We start from the raw sequence: 22,625 nt of genomic DNA on the forward strand, positions 1-22,625 counted from the left end.
AGTACTTTTGTGTTTTGTAATGTTAACAACTCCTCTTTTTTGGAAGTTTGTGCATTGTTCCTTGAGACATCTCCATTATTTCTGAGAACCAAGTTTGTCTGGCCCACTGTGGTACAATGAGAATCATTTTAATTTTGATGATCCTGCATTTGCTGATCACTTTGTTCAGTAACGGTATTGGGGGAAAAGCGTGAGCAAATATCCCTGATCAGTCTATCCATAGCGCATTCCCAAGGGACTGACTGCGAGGTCGCCTGGATGTGAAGTTTCGGCATTTTGCATTGTGGGGTGTTGCAAATAGGTTTATTTGTGGTGTCCCCCATTTCCTAAGAATCTTTTGCAGTTCTGTTTGACTTAGTTCCTACTCGTGGGATGATGTTGTTTGTCTGCTCAGTCTGTCTGCTTCTATATTGTCTTTTCCTGGTAGGTATATTGCTATCATTTCTATTCCCCTTGGGATTGCCCATCTCCAAATCTTTTGAGCTAGCGTTGAGAGTGTTACAGACTGAGTCCCTCCCTGTTTGTTTATGTAAAACATTATTGTTGTGTTGTCTGTTTGTATCAACACCCTTTTCCAGTAGAGCTCTTTCTGAAAGGCTTTTGAGGCTAAGAATACTGTTTTTAGCTCCAAGATATTGATGTGTTTTACTGCAGGATGCTGTGACCACAATCCTCTCACTTTGAGGTTGTTCATATGTGCTCCCCATCCCATTAGGGGCGCATCTATTGTTATGGTCACTGTTGGAGTTGGTGGTGTGAAAAGTCTCCTCTGTGCTATGCTTGATTTGTTCCACCAGGCCATCTCGTGAAAAACTGTGTGACAACCACTAGATCCTCCCAATTCCCTGTTGCCTGTGACCATTGTGTCTGGAGCCATTCCTGAGATGGTCTCATGTGTAGACGTATGTTGGGAATAAAATGAATGCATGAGGACATCATTCCTAGGAATTTCCCCACTGTCCTCACTGCCAGATGATGCCCCTTCTGGTATACATGAGTCTCCTTCAATAAGGCGGATCTCCTTTTCTCGCTTGGGAATGTTCTCCCTAACACTGTATTTATCTCTGCGCCTAAAAACATGTGTTCTGGCTCTGGTGATGATTTCTCCCAATGTATGTTGAAACCCAGTAAAATTAGTGTCTCTATCACCTCTTGTTTATGCGTTTTGCATAGACTATAAGAGTTTGCTCTTACTAACCAGTCGTCTAAGTAGGGGTAAACATGAATCCCCTACCTTCTGAGATGTGCTGCTACTGCTGCTAGGCACTTTGTAAACACTTTTGGTACAGATTTTAGACCGAAAGCCAGTACTTTGAATTGGTAGTGTCTTTGTTCACCACAAATCATAACAGCCTCTTGTGTCTTTTGTTTATCGGGATGTGGAAGTATTGTATTGTATTTAGTTTTTGTATAGCGCATGCTGTCACCCTACGGGTATCCTGGCGCTCATACTTGAAAGATAGACCGGCACAGAAACCAAAGCAGCGGTAGGGGCAGTCTTAAAGGTCCGACTTGGGGAAGAGCCACGTTTTCAGGCCCTTCCTCAACTCAATCAGGGAATTAGCTTGTCTAATGTGCTGCGGCAACCCATTCCATAATTGGGCGGCTGCCGCACTGAAGGCCCTTCCCCCCATCCTGGAGCGCCTAAATCTGGTAGTCACCAGTAGGCCAGTGCTAGAGGATCCGAGCTGCCTTTTTGGATTATACCAGCTGAATTTCTCTTGTAGAGGGATAGGGCCTAGGTTATGCGCCGCTCTGAATACAATACAGAGTGATTTGAAGTGTACCCTTTCCTTAATGGGCAGCCAGTGAAGGACTCTTAACGCCAACATGGTAGAGGACCTACGTTTTCTATTCAGCACCATCTTTGCCGCCATGGACTGGACTCTCTGCAACCCCTGAAAGATGTATTGCGGTGCTCCCAAATACAGGGAGTTGCAGTAGTCCAGTCTGCTCAGCACTATATTCTTCACTACGAGGGCGCGCGTATCTTTGGGGAGAAGTGGAAGGATCTGATGCAGCATACGCATCAAGGAGAGGCATACCCCCACAGTTTTATTGGCCTGCAATTCCATTTGGAGGTTGCTATCCAACAAAACTCCCAGGTTACGCACCGTTTTGGCTTGAGTCAGAGGTTCCTCTTCCGGTGTGAGCCTAAACTCCTGAGGTAACTGTTGGGACACTCTGGCCGAGGGACAGTAAACCACTTCTGTCTTCCCTCCATTAAATTGTAGGGAGTTATCCCTAAGCCATCCAGCCGTCTGCCGCATGCAGTCCTGGAATGTATACATCGATATTGCCTGTTTCCCTTCAAGGGAAAACACCAGCTGGGTGTCATCAGCGTAGTTAATCAGGTCAATACCAAAGGATTTAATTATGGAGATCAGGGGCTGTAGTTAGATGTTAAACAGAACAGGGCTGATCGCAGAGCCCTGCGGTACCCCATATTGCACCAGAGACTTGCTGGAAATGAAAGGTGCCAGAGTCACCATCTGTTGTCTTCCAGATAGATAGGACACTAGCCATTTTAGGGCCTGCCCCGACACCCCTATCCTCTCCAACCTTTCCACCAGTATTGCATGGCTCACCGTATCGAATGCGGCTGACATATCAAGCAGCACCAAAATGGTGTCGCTCCCATTGTCCGCTCGCACTCGCAGATTATCCAATACGGTCGCCAGAGCAGTCTCTGTACTATGGCCTGGGCGGAACCCAAATTGGTCCCTGTCCAGCAGATGTTATCCTCCAAGTAGCAGGAGAGGCTTTTGCTGACTATTTTTTCCAGAATTTTAACAGGATAGGGCAGGAGGGAGATGGGTCTAAAATTTGCTGGTGTCTTGCGGTCCAATGAAGGTTTTTTTAACAGAGGTGTTACTACTGCCAACTTCCATGCCTCAGGAACAGTTCCCGCTTCCAGTGATTGACTGCAAATCTGTTGTAACCAGGGGAATGTTTCCTGGCCTACAGTTTTCCAGATTTTATGTGGAAGGGGGTCGAGTAGGGAGCCGGAGGACACACTATTGGCCAATGTTTTGAAGTATGCATCCTTCAAGTCTATGTCCATGTAATCGTCTTGCAATTGAGGTAGCACCTCTTACACTGTAGTCATTTTGAATCTTTGTGTCTTTATAAATTTGTTTAGAAACATTCGGTCTAAAATTGGTCAAAATGTTCCGTCTACTTTTGGAAATAGGAGTATGTTGAATATACTCCGTTGTTCTTTTCTTTGTGTGGTACGTGCTCTATTGCATGTTTCCCTTGAAGGTCCTGCACCTCTTTGACTAGGTGAGATAATTCTGATTTTGAAAGTATCTTTTGCTTTGGTCTCCTATTTGGAGGTTGTTTCGTTAGCTCTATTCAGTAACCGTACTGTGTTATGTTTAAAATCCATTTGTCTGAGGTAATTTCCTTCAATTTTTGCAGGAAAACTCTTAGTCTGCCTCCCACTGGAGTGGTATATTCAAGGAACTGTAAACTAGCAGCTATTTGTTTTTGTAGCTGTTTTTCTGTGTGTACCCTCACTGCTGTTCTTCGTGAGTGGGTATTAAACAACAGTGGTCCAAGACCTCTATAGTTAGATAAACTGAATCAATCAGTGATCAATCCTTAATTATATAAATTTTGAGCATATAGACATTAATTGGCCTTGCATTTTGTAGTCGGCTCGTCGCTGCCTTTCTCTCACCCTCAACGTCTTTGGGGTGAAGACGGAGAACGCATTACAGTCCTCGCTTCGATGATCCAGCGATAGGCAAAGGTTGCAGACCGGCTGCTGGTCCCTCTGAGAGTACTTGTGGTGACAGTTCGTGCAAAACTTGAACGGTGTCTTGTTCATTACCGCGCACAGGGAGCCCCCTGCATGCGCAATCTCCGATCACCGTTGAAAATTTGGTTTTTCACCTTTTGTCAATCTCCTGTCGTTTTGGATTGAAACTTGAAAGACAAACATTCTACCGGTGTTTTTCTTGAGTTTTTTGCTTATTTTCGTTGATTCTTATCTCCAGTCTTGGGAGCTCCTTCCATATCGATCCAGACACAATGGCAGAAAAAAAGAATCTGAAGTTGGCGACCAAAGGTGGGAGCTTCCAGAGGAGGCCCATCGACGTCACAGAAGGACACCAAATGGTGATACGTTGACGCCCACCAACAAAAAACAAAAACAAACAAAAAAAGGAAATAAATACTACTATTCTGGACCCAACCACCAGATAGCGGAATAATGCACAGCATGTGAATCCAGATTCAAGTCCCACTGAGGCATCATGAAAGGAACAGGAGGAAACATGCGAGTGATGCCCTTTAAGAATCTATTTACAACCGGGGACTTGAAAAGAGAAGGCTGATCAGGAAGCTGTAAGATGCGGAAATGGCAGAGAGGTAGCCCTTTAGAGTGCCCAGAGCAGAGCTCTGCTGGGCAAGAGACAGAAGAAAGGATAGCACCTCAGAAAGAGGGACAGAGAGTGGATCCACAGCTTTTGCTGTGCACCATGCCACAAATTTGTTCCACCTGCAGGCATATACCGATTTTGTGGAGGGACGCCTGGCTGCCAGAATCACATCACAGACTTCAGGAGGCAAGTTAACACCTTGGCTGCTAAGGGGTTTTCCCGCTGTGCGCTGGAAAGTGATATATACCATTGTTCATGACAAGGTCAACTCGTCATAAGCACAGGGCAGGTAAAACCCATGACGAGTTGACCTTGTCCTGAGCACTGAAGGGGTTTAATGACCTGAACTGTCGCCGCTCAATCTCCAGGCATGGAGGTGGAGGCTGGACAGGTTCGGGTGGAGTACCGTCCCCTGCTGCTGCGACAGAAGGTCCTCCTGAAGAGGCAGACTAATCGGGGGATCGACTGACATGCTGAGTAGCTCGGGATACCAGTATCTTCGTGCCCAGTCCTGAGCCGCAAGGATGACTTGGGCCGGGTCTCACCTGATCTTCTTTAGCACTCTGGGCAGTAGTGGTATAGGCGGCAAGGCGTACAACAGACCACAACTCCACTAGCGACAAAAAGCGTCTCTGAGCGAGTGGCGCCTTGGAAATTCCAACGCGCAGAACTGATGACATTGCACGTTCTCTTCTGTGGCGAATAGATCTAACCAAGGCTCTCCCCACTGCTGAAAGAGACCTTGTCAGAGTTCAGACGCCATTCGTGAGCCATCATGCACCGACGGCTGAGTTCATCCGCCCTGGCGTTTAGGGAACCTGCCAGGTGTTGAACCACAAGGGTCACGCCATGATGTTCCAGCCATTGCCAGAGGCCCGGATGCTGGGCCCACTGAAACTTCAGGTCCCACTGCAGAGCCCGCATCCGCCACCTGGCGTGATGCACCAGAAGAATGCAGGAGGCCATCAGCCCCAGAAGCCACAGCGTCAACCTGACCGAGACCCGGGATAAAGGCTGAAAGATCGGAATCCGAGCCTCAATATCCAGAATCCGCTGTTTGGGAGAATAAACCCGAGACTGCGCCGAATCTAGAACCACTCTGATGAAGAGGAGCCTTTGAGGGGGACACAGGTTTGACTTTGGGACATTGATGGAGAACCCCAGCAAGTGCAGGAGGTCGGCCGTAGTCTGAAGGTGGCTGACGACTGACTGGGGCGAGTCGCCTTCAACAACCAGTCGTCGAGGTAGGGGAAAACGGGCACCCCTAACCTGCGCAGATGAGCTGCGAGCACTGCCATCACTTTCGTGAACACCCGTGAGGCGCTGGTAAGGCCAAAGGGGAGCACAGTGAACTGGAAGTGCCGGTGGGCTGGCAGGACGGAGATGTGGAAATACGTGTCCTGCAAGTCCAACGCCACCATCCAGTCTCCGGGGTCCAGGGCAGCTAAGACCTGAGCCAGAGTCAGCATCTTATACTTCTCCTTAAGGAGGAAGACGTTGATGTTCCGTATGTCCAAGATAGGGCGTAGGCCCCCTTTGCCCTTCTTGGGAACCAGAAAGTAGTGGGAATAACAACCACATCCTACTTCTGGCTCAGGAACGCGCTCGATGACCCCCTTGGCCAATAGGGCCGATACTTCCTCTTGCAGAAGTTGCAAGTGATCCCCCAACACACGGTGGTACTGCGGTGGCATGGCTGGAGGGGTCGCCTCGAAGGGGAGGGAGTAGCCCCTTCGGACGATTTGCAGCACCCACCTATCCGAAGTGATGGTGCACCAGTGGAGGAGGTGATGGCGGATCCTGCCCCCCACGGTGTCAAATGGGCCTGAAAATGCACTGGCCTCGCCGTTGTCCCCTGGCATCGCCACAGCGGTTACCTCGTCCGCCGCCGGGCTGGATGTTAGACTGCGGCCCGTGGCTGGCAGGACATGAAGGGGCGCTCCTTCCTTGGCCACGAAAGTAGTGAAAGGCAGACTGCTGCTGCCGCTGGCCAGTGAGGCCCAAGGACTTGGCCATAGCCCTGGAGTCCTTGAAGCGCATGATCTGCCTTGCCACCAAAGAGGTGGCTGCCATCAAACAGCATGTCCATGAGGGTGTTCTGGACATCAGCCGAGAAGTTGGCGGACCTCAGCCAGGCGTGGCGGCGAACCGCCACCGTCGTTGACATCGCCCTGCCCAGCGAGTCCGCGGTATCCAGCCCACATCGTATGGAATACCGCGCCGCGTCTCGTCCCTCCGCGAGGAATTGAGATAGCTTTGCCTGGGCCTCCTCTGGGCACTCTGGCAGCACGGACGCAACCGTATCCCACAGAGAGTGGGTATAACGGCCCAAAAGGCAAGCAGTGTTGACTGACCGCAGTCCACAACTGACGAGAACAGTTTCTTACCAAATTGTTCATACCTTTTGGATTCCAGATCTGGGGGTGCAGTTGGGAATGCAAATTGGGAAGTAGAGGCCTGGATAACCAGGCTCTCGGGGTGGGGTGGGTGGACAGGAAGCTAGGGTCGCCCGGAGCTGGGCGGTGGCGCCTGGTGACGTTCCTATCTACAGGGGGGCCTGTAGCGGGCCTGGACCAGGTGCCCAACAGGACGTCCTTGAGAGCCTCATTAAACGGCAGTAGAGGCTCCAGAGAGCCTGTCTGCGGTTTAAGGACCTCAATGAGGATGTTAGACCTCACAGTAGCGACGGGGAGCGTAAGCGCTAAGGCCTTGGCTGCCCACGTCAGCACCACACTATAAGCAGCCCCCTCCTCCGTAGCCACGGTAGGAGGGGAGACATAGCCAGTGTCAGGGGAAGTGTCAAGACCACAGGCCTCCCCTAGCCCCTCTGTCCAGTCATGAAAGGACTGACACTCACGTCTCAGAGGGTCCTCAGACCCCTCCCAATCCCCCTCGTCCTGCATCTCCTGAAATTCAGGGTTTAAGGATGGAACCGGATCAAAGAAGAAATGCTCTTCAGCCTGCGTTGAATGCGATGTCGGTCGACGCCGGTCCGATGCCGGATCCGGACCGAGGGAGGGATCAGGGGATGGCGCCGGGGGCGACACTCTGGGGGTCGACGCCGGCGGGGTCGTTAAGTCGACCAGCGGCGACCCGGATCCGGAACCGGAAAACACGGGGGAGCCTGTGGCGTCGGGACCGAAGTCGCCGACGGCGCCGGACCGAAGCACCCAACAGCGCCGGGGCCGAAGCACCTAGCCCGCGTGGACTCCCAGTCGGGGGCCACGGGGCCCGGAGGCACCGCGGGACCCGACGGAGGAGAGAGGGACCTCATGGCCTTGAGGAAGGCCTCGATTTCCTCCGGCATTGCGTTCAACCCGGGGACTGGCAGGTATGGAGCTGGCGGAGCCGCCTGAATCCCCGGCCGCATCGCGCGAGCGTCGGGGGGAGTCGGAAGAACAATGTTGTCTCTTCGACTTCTTGTGCCTCTTACCTGAGGACTTGGAGCCCGACGAATGGTGTCGACTTGCCGAGCTTCGATGACTGTGGCCCCGTGACCGGTCTCTCGACCCCCTCCTGGACCGGGACCTTGAGTGGTGCGGGCCAACTGCCGGAGCTCGAGGTGCTTACGGGACCGCTCCCGCCTAGCCTTCGACATCAAGGCCCTGCAGTCGGGGCACGACCAGTCGTCGTGGTCGGCCCTAAGGCAACACAGGCACCGGCAGTAGGGATCGGTAACCGACATTAGTCGGTTGCAGTCGGTACAGGGCTTGAACCCGGGCATCCCTACCGGCACCTAGAGTCGTGAAGACTCGAGAAGAGATCAAATATGACCGAAAAAGTTTAGTCAAAAAGTGACTAAGGTACTGCTTTCTCCGGACCTGCCCTTGCTGACGCAGAAAAAAGAAGAACTAACGTCAGCGCGCAAGGGCGTCGTCTAAGTTCTCCGACGACGTCATCCCGGCGCCAATGACGGACCCGCAGACGACGCCTACCGACGCGCAGGGGGACTGCTACGCAAAGTTTTCTGGATCCAGTCTGACGCCTGGGGTTATTCTAAGGTAAGGAATCTAACTAACGTGTTTTTTTCAGATACATCTTTTAATAACTATTGTGTCTTCTGCCTGGATCTGAAGAGGTTAGAATTTGTCTATGGGAAAACTTGTTAGGTCATAAGACTAATCCAAAGCCTATACTATTGGCACCACGGGTGGAAGCCAGGACATTAAACAATGCATAGATCAAAGAATGTAGTGAATACAGTGCCAAAGCTGGATCTGGAGGAATGGTGCGGACTGAGGTAGGGCCAGAAGAAGCTGGCGAAAGGTCCCACAGGTTCATTGGGTCACGCAAGTGCACTGGAGGGAGACTGGGGAGAAAGCTTCTGAAATAATGCGAGTGTTTCCTGGGTAAAGACCACCCGGTAAGTGGGGTCAACAGAAGGGGCTGGGTAATCTGGCAGCAAATCTTCAAGTTCTGGGAACATCCCAACTCCATTACCGAGGGAGCAGAACTCTCAGCTGGACAATCTACTTCTGGATTAGGAACAGCCAGTGAAACCAAAGGGTCGCTTCTGCTCAAGTTGTGACCTCAGGATGACTTCTCCTTGGAAGAGGACTGCTTGGAGGACTTACTGGTCAAAGATTAACCTGGTGTGATACCTAGATGTGGAGTAGTGCCATCTCCCCCACCACTAATCCTGGCTTAAGCCATAAACTGTTTTGCTTCTTACTGCTTTATGGCCTTTGCATAGCTATGAAAGTGGCTTTGTTTCTATCCAGACAGCTTTGGAGGGGACATCTTCCCGAAAACAATGCACACTTCACAATCTAAACAGAAAGTTCAGAGGATCAATATCCAAGGACAGAGAAAAAAGAACTACCGTCAGGTACCTTGTGCGATTCCATTATATATGTCAGGGGGAGGGGCAAAACTGAGCTATGTCACGACCTACCACTGTAGGAGAACTGTTAGACTCCAGGTTCAGTCTAGTACCTAAGAGGGTTTAAGAGGGGAAGAATCTGCATCAGAAATCTTATTTCTTACTAGATGGATTGCTATCATTTGAGACTAATGCTACTATTGTTTATTTTAATTTCAGTAGGGAGCACAGGGGAGTTTAATGACATTTTAAGCAATCTGTAAAGGGCAAACCCACATATTAAAATGAGATAAGATCCCTCTTGCTTTAGAGTTAAGCTAAAAATGGAGGCATTACACAACAGTGTTATTTCTTCCTGGTGTTCTGATCAGATCAGAGATAATGTTATTTGGATTAAGAATTGATTTTTAAGAAATGGCATGCAAAAGATGTTGCACCGATTGCTATAAATAGGTAAATGCAGTTCCTTTATCTTAGATGTTGTTAATCAGTATGAAGAACCCACTTACCTATCTCTATTGTATCCTACTTCTGCTGTTGCATTTGGAGAAGGAATGAGCAGATCAACCACCCCTGTTTCAAGTTCCTTCAAATAAAAACAGAAATTATAAATTATACCCTAATATTAATTTATAAAACGTCTTCACATATGCTCCAGATTTTCAATTGCTATAAAATATTTATACAGCCCATCTTATTCTTTGAAAAGTGTAATGTTGATCACAGAATAAAACATACAATAGTAAATAGGGATAGTCAATGATTATTAAGAAGTTGCTGAACATTTTAATATACTAATCAAAATCATGCTCCAGTAGACAAAAATATGGGGTGCTTTATTTTCTACGAATGGTAAATCGTCAAATGCAAACAAAGGAGACAGGACAAGAAAACCCTCATTTTATCCTCAATAGTCAGAAGGATTTTGTTACTTACCCTGTAAGAATCCGTTCTTGGAATGTAATGCTGTAGATTTAAATGCTTAGCATAAGTCCACCATCTAGTGTTGGGCTCGGATGATTACAAGCTGTTTCTGTTTGAATAACTTTCTTAGAGTCATGAGGTTGCGTGACTCATCCTGTTGGTGATACTGCGCATGGGCATCGACTCCATTGTAAGAATATTTTGCGGCAGGTGGGTGAGAATGGAGTTGCAGTAAGTTTCAGGAATGTGATGCCCATGCAAATAATGTAAATTAAAGTAAATAAACTGCAACATACACAGACTTCTGGGGAGGAGGGGGGTGCATGTGAATTTACAGCACTACATGCCAAGAACAGATGCTTACAGGGGAAGTAACAATCAGTTTGAGGCATGCGTGCTGTACATACTCATGCTTTGCATACACTGTATAGCAGCCCCTCTCCCTTAGCAGTGGCTAAGCTGTGGGGGTTTACGTTGTTTGAATGAGAGTTTGTAGTACTGCTTGACCAACATTGGATTGTTGACGTGCTAATACATTCACACAGTATTGTTTTGTGAAGGTGCGGTGTGGACCCTGTTGCTGCTTTGGAAATGTCAGCAATAGGAATGTTCCCAAAAAAAGCCAGTGAAGCCCCGATTTTATCTTTAGCATAGCAAGTTCGGATGCATTTTACCATCCATCTTGAAATCCTAGTTTTAGAAATAGCATTTCGAAATGTGAGGAGGTGAAAAAGCAATGAATTATTGCTTAGTCTGTCTAAAAGTTTTTGTTCTGTTGATATAATACATTAAAACTCTTTAAAGCATATAGAGCCTGTTCTGCAACAGAGTCAGGATGTGGGAAGACCACAGGTAACGATTGATTGATTGATGTGAAACGTGAAACTACTGTAGGGAGGAACCTTGGGTTTGTTTTGAGCACTATTTTGTCTCTATGAGGTTGGAAGAATGGCTTTTCCAAGGTTAGTGCCTGGAGCTCACTGACACACCTAAGTGAAGTGATAACAATTAAAAAGGTGACTCTCCAAGCCAAATATTGGATTTGGCTAGAATGTAGATGCTGAAATGGAGGACCCATGAGCCTTCTTAGTACAATGTTTAGATGCCATGCTGGTGCAGCTGGAAGCCTAAGTGGATTGATTATTTTAAGTCCTTCCACAAATGGTTTAATAACAGGTATTTTGAACGAAGATAAATGTTGTCTTCTGCAAGTAGGATGCAATGGCAACATGATGTAAGCATATTGTAGTGTAGACTAGACTTGTGGTTTGAGGATGCAACAAATAAGAAAGAATTGTTTGTATTTGTGCATCGAACGGGTTAATATTTTGACGCTGGCAGTATAGAACAAATCATTTCCATTTGGGGGCATAGCATTTTCTAGTGGTAGGCTTACAAGCTTGTTTAAGAATATCCATGCATTGTTGTGGTAAGTTGAAGTAGCCCAAATCTATGACTTTAGGAGCCATGCTGCAAGGTTAATTTCCTTGGGTTTGGTATGTCTTGTTCGCATTGGCTCTGCGTGAGGAGTTCCGGGTTAAGTGAAAGCTTTTCCCCTGGGACTAGGGAGAGTTTCAGTAGTGTGCTAAACCATGGTTGACGAGCCCATGTTGGAGCTATGAGCACAATGGTGAGGGAGGTTGTGGGAGAGGTGGAAAAACGTAGGCAAATATCCCTGACCAATTCATTTGCAGAGCATTGCCCTTGGATAGGGGGTTTGAGACCTTGGAGGCGCTTTCTGGGGTTGCAAACAGGTCTAGTTGTGGAAACCCCCATTTTTGAAAGTATGGTAGGAGAACTTTGGGGTGAAGTTCCCATTCGTGGACTTGTTGCTGTGTACTGCTGAGAAGGTCTGCAACTTGATTACTTGTCCCTGGTACGTGTTCTGCCAGGTGATGAATGTTGTGATGCATAGCTAAGCGCCATATGTTTTGGGCTAAGCATAATACTTACAGAGAAATTTCCCGCCCCTTTTTGTAGATAGTACATTGTTGTCATATTGTCTGTTTAAATTAGGACAACTTTGTGTAGTAGGTGAGGTAGGAACGCTTTTAATACTGCAACAGCTTGAAGCTCTAGGTTATTGAAATGGAGACGCCTGTGTTTGGAGTTCCATATACCCTGAAATGTTATTTCTTGAAGGTAAGCTCCCCAACCCATCAGGGAAGCTTCCGCTGTGAGAATGGGTTGGGAAACTGGGCTGAGAAATGGCCAACCCATGGACACGTTTTGTGGATACAACCACTGCAGAGAGTGATGTGTGCAGCTGTCTAACAACACTAGATGTTGTAATTGACCAAGTGGCTGTGTCCATTGATGTGAGAGGCATTCTTGCAGATATTTCATATGGAATCTGACATGTGGGCCTATTGAGATGCAGGATGCTATCATGTCCAGAAGTTGCATGAGTATTTTGAATGTGACGTGGGTCACAATTATACGAAGTTGGATTAGTGTTATAATGTTTTGCATCCTGTCTGCATTTGGGTATGCTAACCCCAAATGAGCATTGAGTATGGCTTCTAAATATAGTTGCAATGGAGATGGCTGTAGGTGTGCTTTTTGCAGATTGATGGTAAATGCTAGTGTCTGTTGTGTATGCTGTTTGCAAAGGCGGGAGCTGTTTGCTTTTATTAGCCACTCGTCCAAATAATGAACCAAAAGCACAAGTTACTTACCTTCCATAACGATATATCTGTAAGAAACAGTAGTTAGTGTTAGATTCCTTCCCTTAGAATATCCCCAGGCGTCCGACTGGATCTGGAAAGTTTTGCGTAGCAGTACCCCTGAGCGTCGGTAGGCGTAGTCTGCGGCTCCGCGTCTGTCGTCGGCGCCGGGATGACGTCGGAGGAGGACGTAGACGCCGCCCTCGTGCACAGACTTCAGTTCTTATACACAGCTTTTCCGTGCCAGAAACGCAGAGCCATGATAAAAACTGACACTGGTGCCATGAAACTAGGGCCCTCAAAGGGGAGAACCTTAACACTAGATATCGGTCCGCAGAACGGGGAGGATGGGTGGGGGGGGGTAAGGAATCTAACACTAACTACTGTTTCTTACAGATATATCATTACCGAAGGTAAGTAACCTGCGCATTCGAAAGAAACAGGTTAGTGTTAGATCCCTTACCTTAGAATAGATACCCCAGCAATACCAACCCCGGTGGTGGGCCTGCGAACTAATGATCACACCAGAAAGTCCTGGAGAACAGAACGGCCGAAAAAGCCATCTCTTCGGACTTGGCAGTCCAGGCAGTAATGTCTAGCAAACGTGTGCAGCGAGGCCCACGTAGCTGCCTGACAGATGTCCTGCAAGGGGACTCCCCGACCCAGGGCAGTGGTAGCTGCCGTGGCCCAAGTGGAATGGGCATGCAGTCCCACAGGAGGCTCCTTTGTAGCCAGTGAATAACAAGCCTTTATACACAAAACGACCCATGGAGGAAAGGTTTGTTTGTGCACCGTCTGTCCCTTCTTAGCGCCCACGTAACCCGGAACTGGCGTGTGCGGTCCAGATGGAATGAGAGCGCAAGTTTTGAGTCCAGACGGTGGCGCCTCTCTTCCTCTTTCGAGGGATGTGGAGGTGGAAAGAAGGTTGGAAAGGTGATGGACTGCCCGTTGTGAAAGGCTGTAACCACTTTGGGCAGGAAAGAAGAACGCGTTCTTAAAACAGAAAGAAAAGGAGGCTTAGGAGATAGAGCCTTGAGCTCACTCACTCTCCTGGCAGAGTTGATGGCAACCAGGAATGCAGTCTTAAGAGTAAGAAGACGAAGAGGGCAATTGTGAAGAGGCTCGAAGGGTGCACACATCAAATAAGTCAGAACAAGGTTCAAGTCCCACTGAGGCATCACGAAAGGAACAGGGGGGAACATGTGAGCCATGCCCTTCAAGAATCTATTTACAACAGGGGACCTGAAAAGAGAAGGCTGATCAGGGAGTCTTAAGAAGGCTGAAATGGCACAGAGGTAGACTTTGACAGTGCCCAGAGCAGAGCCCTGCTGGGCAAGAGAAAGAAGAAAGAGGAGAACCTCTGAAAGAGGGCAGAAAGGGGATCCACAGCTTTGCTGTGCACCATGCCACAAATTTGTTCCACCTGCATGCGTATACCGATTTTGTGGAGGGACGCCTTGCTGCCAGAATCACATCGCAGACTTCAGGAGGCAAGTCAAATGGCCTAAACTGTCGCCGCTCAATCTCCACACATGGAGGTGGAGACTGGACAGGTTCGGGTGGAGGACCGTCCCCTGCTGCTGCGACAGAAGGTCCTCCTGAAGAGGCAGACGAATCGGGGGATCGACTGACATGCTGAGTAGCTCGGGATACTAGTATCTTCGTGCCCAGTCCGGAGTCACAAGGATGACTTGGGCCCGGTCGCGCCTGATCGTCTTCAGCACTCTGGGCAGAAGTGGTATAGGCGGAAAGGCGTACAACAGACCACAACTCCACTCGCGACGAAAAGCGTCTCCGAGCGAGTGCCGCCTTGGAAATTCCAAAGCGCAGAACTGATGACATTGCGCGTTCTCTTCTGTGGCGAATAGATCTAACTAAGGCTCTCCCCACTGCTGTAAGAAACCTTGTGACACGTCCGAGTACAGACCCCATTCATGATCCATCATGCACCGACGGCTGAGTTCGTCCGCCCTGGCATTCAGGGAACCTGCCAGGTGTTGAACCACCAGGGTCACGCCCTGATGTTCCGACCATTGCCAGAGGCGCAGAGCCTCCTGGCATAGGGTCCACGACCCCACCCCGCCCTGTTTATTGGAGTACCACATAGCGGTGGTGTTGTCCGTAAACACCTGCACTACATTTCCACGGACAGAGGGGAGGAATGCTTTTAGTGCAAGCCGGATTGCCCGCAACTTCAGAAGGTTGATGTGGAGCCGGGACTCCGCCGGAGACCAGAGGCCTCTGATCTCCGCCTCTCCCATGTGGCCCCCCCAGCTCAGGAGGGGCGCATCGGTCACAACTATGTGCTCGGGTTGGGGAAGGGAGAGGGATCTGCCGCTGACCCAATCGCGGTCCATGAGCCACCACTGCAACTGTCTTGCAGGGCTCTCTGAGATCAAGACGTGGTCGGACAAGTTGCCCTGATGCTGGGCCCACTGAAACTTCAGGTCCCACTGCAGAGCCCGCATCCGCCACTTGGCATGATGCACCAGAAGGATGCAGGAGGCCATCAGCCCCAGAAGCCTAAGCGTCAACCTGACCGAGACTCGGGATAAAGGCTGAAAGATCGGACTCTGAGCCTGAATATCCCGAACCCGCTGTTCGGGAGGATAAACCCGAAACTGCGGCGAGTCTAGAACCGCTCCAATGAAGAGGAGCTTCTGAGAGGGACACAGGTGCGGCTTCAGCACATTGATGGAGAACCCCAGCAGGTGCAGGAGGTCGGCCGTAGTCTGGAGTGGCTGACGACTAGCTGGGGCAAGCCCGCCTTCCAACAACCAGCCGTCGAGGTAGGGGAAGACTGAAACCTCTAACCTGCGCAGCTGAGCTGCGACCACCGCCATCACTTTCGTGAACACCCGTGGGGCGCTGGTAAGGCCGAAGGGGAGCACAGTAAACTGAAAGTGCTCGTGGCCTACCGTGAACCGCAGGTAATGCCGGTGGGCCGGCAGGACGGAGATCTGAAAATATGCGTCCTGCAAGTCCAACGCTACTATCCAGTCTTCTGGGTCTAGGGCAGCCAAGACCTGAGCCAAAGTCAGCATCTTGAACTTCCCCTTCCGGAGGAAGCCGTTGACGTTCCGTAGGTCCAAGATAGGGCGTAGGCCCCATTTGCCCTTCTTGGGAACCAGAAAGTAGCGGGGGTAACAACCACACCCTACTTCTGGCCCAGGAACGTGCTCGATGGCCCCCTTGGCCAAGAGGGCCGTAACTTCCTCTTGCATTAGTTGCAAGTGATCCCCCGACACGCGGTGGTACTGCGGTGGCATGGCTGGAGGGGTCGCCTCGAAGGGGAGGGAGTAGCCCCTTTGGACGATTTGCAGCACCCACCTGTCCGATGTGATGGAGCGCCAGTGGAGGAAGTGATGGCGTACCCTGCCCCCCACTGCCGTCCAATGGGCCTGAAAGCTCAGACTAGGAAGGCTTTGAGGCGGATGCTGCGGGGGTGGATGTGGACTGGCCGCGCCATTGTCCCCTGTTACCGCCGCAACGGTAACCACGCCTGCCGCCGCACTGATTGGTAGTCTGCGGCCCGTGACTGGCAGGACGTGTGGGGGCGCCCCTCTCGTGGCCAAGAAAGGAGCACTGGGCATTTGCTTGTCGACGCGGGCCGACAGGCCCAAGGACTTGGCCGTAGCCCTGGAGTCCTTAAAGCATTCCAGCGCACTATCTGCTTTGCCACCGAAGAGGTGGCTGCCATCAAGCGGCATGTCCATAAGGGTGTTTTGGACATCGGCCTAGAAGTCGGCGAACCGCTACAGACGTGGAAATTGCTCTTCCCAGTGAGTCTGTGGTATCCAGTCCACACCATATTGAATACCATGCTGCGTCTTTTCCCTCTGCGAGGGCTTGAGCGAGCTTCCCCGGGACCCCTCCGGGCACTCAGGCAGCACTTCCGCGACCGTATCCCACAGAGAGTGGGTGTAACGGCCCAAGAGGCACGCAGTGTTGACCGACCGCAATCCCAAACTAAGAGAGGAGAACATCTTCTTTCCAAATAGCTCATACCTCTTGGATTCCCAATCCAGTGGTGTAGTCGGGAATGCGGATTGGGAAGTAGAGGCCTGGATAACCAGGCTCTCGGGGGTGGGATGGGTGGACAAGAAACTAGGGTCACCCGGAGCAGGGCGGTGGCGCCTACCGACGTTCCTATCTAAAGGGGGACCTGTAGCAGGCCTGGACCAGGTGCCCAACAGGACGTCCGTAAGAGCCTCATTAAACGGCAGTAGGGGCTCTGGAGAGCTTACCTGCGGTTTAAGGACCTCTGTGAGGATGTTAGATCTCACCTTTGCGACGGGGAGCACAAGAGCCAAGGCCTTGGCCGCCCTCGTCAGCACCACACTATAAGCTGCCCCCTCCTCCATAGCCATGGTAGGAGGGGAGACCAAACCAGTGTCTGGGGAGGTATCCAGGCCACTGGCTTCCCCTAGGTCCTGTGTCCAGTCCTGAAATGACTGGCACTCATGTGCCAGGGGGTCCTCAACCCCCCCCAGTCTCCCTCGTCGTCCATGTCCTGAAAATCAGGTGTAAAGGAAGGACATAGATCCTCGAAGAACTCCGCTTCCGCCAGCGCCGAATGCGGCATTGAGCAGCGCCGCTCCGATGGCGGATCCGGACTGAGGGGTGGACCAGGGACGGCGTCGTGCGGGGACGTTGCCAGGGATGACACCCTAGGGGCCGATGCCGGCGGGTTCGTAAGGTCGACCAGCGGCGACCCGGAACCGGATCCAGTGGGGCCCTGCGGCATCGGGACCGAAGTCGCCATCGGCGCCCGGGCCGAAGCATCCGGCCCGCTTGGGCTCCCAGTCGGGCCGCTTGGTCCGAAGGCGCAGCTAAACCAGACGGAGGAGTGAGGGACCTCATGGCCATGAGGAAGGTGTCGATCTCCTCCGGCGTCGCGTTCTGCCCAGGGACCGGCGGGTATGGAACAGGCCGCAACTGCATGGGCGGTGTCACCCAAACCCCCGGCAGCGTCGCTCGAGCGTCGGGGGGAGTCAGAAGAGCGATGTCACCTCTTCGACTTCTTGTGCCTCTTACCTGAGGACTTGGAGCCCGACGAGTGGTGTCGTCTCGCCGAGCTGTGATGACTACCGACCCGTGACCGGTCCCTCAACCTCCTTCCGGACCGGGACCCTTAACGGCACGGGCCGACTGCCGGAGCTCGAGGCGCTTACGGGACCGCTCCAGTCTAGCCTTCGACGTCACGGCCCGACAGTCGGGGCACGACTCGTCATCGTGGTCGGGCCCCAGGCAATGTAGGCACCGGCGATGGAGGTCGGTAACCGACATCATTCGGCTGCAGTCGGCACAGGGCTTGAACCCGGGCATCCCTACCAGCACTGATGGAGTCGTGCAACTCGAAACGGATCCAAAAAGGATCGAAAAAGCTTAGTCAAAAAGTGACTAAAGGGTACCACTATCTCCGGACCTGCACTTGCTGACGTGGAAAAAAGAAGAACTGACGTCAGCGCGCGAGGGCGGCGTCTAAGTACTCCGACAACGTCATCCGGGCACCAACGATGGACGCGGAGCCGCAGACGACGCCTACTGACGCGCAGGGGTACTGCTACGCACAATTTTCAGGATCCAGTCTGATGCCTGGAGATATTCTAAGGTAAGGAATCTAATACTAACCTGTTTCTTTCAGATTGGACTGACTCCCTTTCTAAATTTTTTGAGGAAAAAATGATTGCCATTCATCATTCTTTTTAATCTCAACAAAACAATTTTCTTTCTGAAGATATGCCCAGCATGTCTCCTGACGCCCCTCATATATTGAGGTAATTTATTAAATGTGACATCAAGTCAGTTACCTCTGCCATGCAGAAGATAACATCTGGCTCTCCCACTGACGCTGTACCTCCAAAATGTTTCGTCACCATCGCTCCGGTACTGCTGGAAACTTTAATCCATCTTTTTAATAAGTCCCTCTCAGAGGCAGATTTCCCTACAATATGGAAAGTAGCCAGAGTGAGACCTTTCTTAAAAAAAAAACGACGGCTGACCCAAAACTTCTCCTAAATTATCATCCCATCTCTCTACTTCCCTATTTTGGGAAGATGCTGGAATCCCTTATTAACCTACAGCTTGTTAACCATCTCGAGAAGCATGGAATTTTAGACACAGTCCGGCTTTAGGGCAGCGCACAGTACTTAGACAGCATTGGTCGAGGTCACCGATAACATCAGGCTGGCCTTAGACAAACAACAGTCAGTCATCCTCGTCCTGCTCGATGTGTCTGCTGCCTTTGACACCATCTCCCATAGCATTGTAGAACATCAGCTTTGGGAGATTGGTGTCAGAGGAAATGCCCTTAAATGGTTCAAAAGCTGTTTATCTGACCGTGTAACAACTGTTCAGATGTGAAACAGCATTTCATGTGAGAGACTCCATTTTGAGCCCAACGCTTTTTAACCTGTATATAACTCCCCTGGCTAAGGTGATCAGATTTTATGGATTTGATGTTATATCGTATGCAGACGATACGCAGATTCTGGTCACGTTAGGCCCAGACCCTATTAAAACCAAGCAGCGTTTCAAAAACTGTCTGTCCCACGTGGATGAGATCTAACCACCTTCAACTAAATGGTGGTATGTCAAGTCGGAGATTATGCTCTTTGGCAAGGCCATAGAACACTGGGCACATGACTGGTGGCCAGCCAATCTAGGCCCCTGCCCAACCACCAAGGAAATAGTCTGCAACCTTGCTTTTTACATGGACAACCAATTGCCTATGAGAAGCCAAATAAATCATATCATTGGCACCTGTTTTGGTGTAATGCGCAGTTTGCGGAGGGTTTTCAAATGGATCCCTATTAAGGCGCGGAAACCATTAGTTCAGGGATTGATTATAAACAGAATGGATTACGGCAATGCCCTATTGCTTTCAATAAATGAAACCCTTCTGAACAGGCTCTAGATCCTGCAGAACACAGCTGCTAGGCTTGTCCTAGATCATCCACACAGATCTTCCTCTGCTCCTTGTTTAAAAACCCTTCACTGGCTTCCTGTGAATAAACAAATCATTTTTAAAACTCTTTGTCTGACTCATAAGCACATGTGCGGAAATAGTCCAAGATACTGGTAAAAAAAGCTACGCTGGTATCAGCCACGTAGGGTACTCAGATCTAGTAATGACGCACTGCTTACTTCACTCAGAAGCCACACATCTAGAAAAGGGGGTAGATCTTTCTCCTTTCTTGCACAGGCATCCTGGAACAAAATGCCTTCATTTCTATGCACCATTCCTGACCATAGTTACTTCCGCAAGAAGTTAAAAACATGGCTATTTGATAACTAAGCCAGCAGTTTGTTCAGAGCCGTCTGCAAGCGCTGTGAGACTCTTGGAGTGATGTGTGCGCTATACAAATGTCCCTGACTTGACTTGACTAATGATGTATCTAGTTGAGACGTTTCTAGCCGCAGATTCTTTCACGTAGAATTATCCCCAAGCGTGAGACTGGACCTGGGAACTTTTCTGCCACAGCATCCCTTGACGCCGGGGGGACAGCACCAACTGACTCCGCCCGACTTCCTCCGCATCCGTGACTCAGCGAGGACACATAAGTCCCACCCCGGCGCGCCTACGTCCGTTTTCTTCAGAGAATTTTCTGCGCCACAAGGCGGAGCCATCATCAGCAAAAACTGTGAGAATACTGGAACAGTGTGCGAAAAGCCCCACTAAACAGAAGGGAAACAAACAATGGTGAGGAACAGGACCATCGAGAATAGAGCTCAGCACAGAGGCATCAAGACCTGGACTGAAAGAACAGGGCACCGCTAGTAGAAAGCAATCCTGCAAACAAATACAACAGCCTCCCCAAGGCAGAAGCAGGTGAAAGTACACATCAGACCAAGAAGGCTGCAGCCACCTCCCGGAACATAAAGGGACACCAGGGTCAGAGCGTAGAGCAATGACCAGCCGATCACATACAACACTAGTAGGGAGAAGGGTTCCCGAACACCTAAGTCGAGACCAACCAAGGCACCTCGGCCCAAAGACTGCCACAGGCAGAAACGCCATCAACAAAAGGAGAAGAAGAAGAACAAGAGAACCCCACATTGGAGGCCAGAGTGCAGAGGCGCAGAAGTGCCTACAAAGTCCAGAATGGAACAACAACAACCACAACAAGGCGAACATCCCCTGAGGAGGGGGTACGAGATACATGCACAAAAGCCTGCCACCCGGAGGCAAGCGAATGTGGAAGACCCAGAGGGCCCTCGCAGGACGGGGAGGAAGGGCGGGCCGTGAAGGAATCTGCGGCTAGAATCGTCTCTAACAGGTACATCATTACTGAAGGTAAGTAATTCGTACATCTGATAGAGACTACTAGCCGCAGATTCCTTCACGTAGAATAGATACCCTAGCAATACCCAAGGGGAAGGATGGTCTGAGAGAGGCCCTTCCAGCTCAGGCGAACCCTAGGCCATGACAGGGGGCAAAACGTTGGGACAGGGGATAACCCAGTCCTCCCCAACAGGAGATGAGCCACAGGGACAGGGGAAAAAACCCCAGTCCCCTCCTCTCCCAAGCAGACTAGGACCGCATCGCCGTGCAGAACACCACTCCACAGGGAGTGTGTCCCCAAAACAAGCTGCGGCCCCACCTACACAAAGCAGGAGAATGAAGGCCATAAGGAAGAAAGGGCATCAGCCAATGCACCCTGGACCTCCACCAGAAGCCCCAGGCACAGGCAGGACAAGAGGAGACTAGCAGCCATTGTACCAGGGACCTCCATGGGAAGCCCTAGGTACAGGCAATACAAAAAGGCTTCACTCCAAGGACCTTGGCCTGACCAGAAGAACCGGCGGACGCCGCCGGGTACTTAACCAGTAACCGCCCAGGAGACAAGAAGAGAACAAGTAGGACGAACGAAGTCGCCAACACAGAACCCTTCTGGACACCAGACAGAGGGCCAGGCCAACAGCAAACCAGAGGAAGAACGCTGCCAGACAGAGGACCTGACCAAGAACAAAGCTGAGACAGAACACCACCCCACGCCGCAGCCGTCCAAGAAACGCACCAGTGGCATAGAGCAATTCCAAGAAAGGAAAGGAACCCGCAAGGGGAAGACCACCCTTCCCAGCATAAGACAGGCTATCCAATAGCCACAAATACCCCACGTAGAGTAGGACACAGCCCAGGAAGTATTGGAACCACTCTAAGGGTAGAAACCCAGCATCAGAGAACAAATTAGAAACCCTGCGGCAAAAACCACAGAAGGCTTAGTAAGCAGCCAAAAAGAACATTCTTGCCAACGGGGTCCGAACCCCAACTAAAGAGGTAGGCCAGCTCAGGGCCTGGAGTGCACAGAATCTCTCACAGAAAGTGTAACGTTCACCCCCACACCAGGTACCAGGAGCAGTGGGATAACAGTTCCCACTAAGACCCGAAGGACCAACAAATCACCCACGGAGGACGAGGAGGAAAAAGCCCACCAGAAGACGCTGTATAGCTGATTCCGCCAGAGTATCAAAACAGCAGGGTCCCGTCAAAGGGGAGGTCGACCAGACGCTCCCTAAGAGATTCAGGATAAACAGCCTTGCGTAGCCAAGCATGGCGACGGAGAGCCACAGAAATAGCCATAGCACGGCCAGTAGCATTGGTGACGTCCAAGGCTGCACGAAGAATAAATGTGGTCAACTCTTCCATCCAACACAAGGGCCCGCAGATCAGAACGGGCACCCTCATGAGAGACACAAGAAAGAAGGGACTCCACTGAACCCCAAAAACTAGAAGTAGCCCTGGTCAACACACACAAGGTCTTAAGAGCTCTCAAGGCAGCGCTGGAAGAAGCGAAGACATTACGCCCCCATGAATCTAAC

The 22,625-nt window shown here is 50.6% G+C and overlaps 1 protein-coding gene across 9 annotated transcripts in view; it reads right to left on the minus strand.

The window, feature by feature from the left end:
- Nucleotides 1-22,625, minus strand: part of HERC1 (HECT and RLD domain containing E3 ubiquitin protein ligase family member 1) — a 2,101,515-nt gene that overhangs the window by 89,522 nt on the left and 1,989,368 nt on the right. For all 9 annotated transcript variants that reach the window (XM_086959402.1, XM_086959399.1, XM_086959397.1 and 6 more), the window contains exon 74: nucleotides 9,720-9,796. In XM_086959402.1, coding sequence (XP_086815528.1) covers nucleotides 9,720-9,796 — 77 coding nt within the window. The remainder of the gene's footprint in view (nucleotides 1-9,719; nucleotides 9,797-22,625) is intronic.

The sequence above is a fragment of the Lissotriton vulgaris genome, chromosome 2_2 (genome assembly GCF_964263255.1).
Source record: "Lissotriton vulgaris chromosome 2_2, aLisVul1.2, whole genome shotgun sequence".
In the NCBI taxonomy this organism is placed as follows: Eukaryota; Metazoa; Chordata; class Amphibia; order Caudata; family Salamandridae; genus Lissotriton; species Lissotriton vulgaris.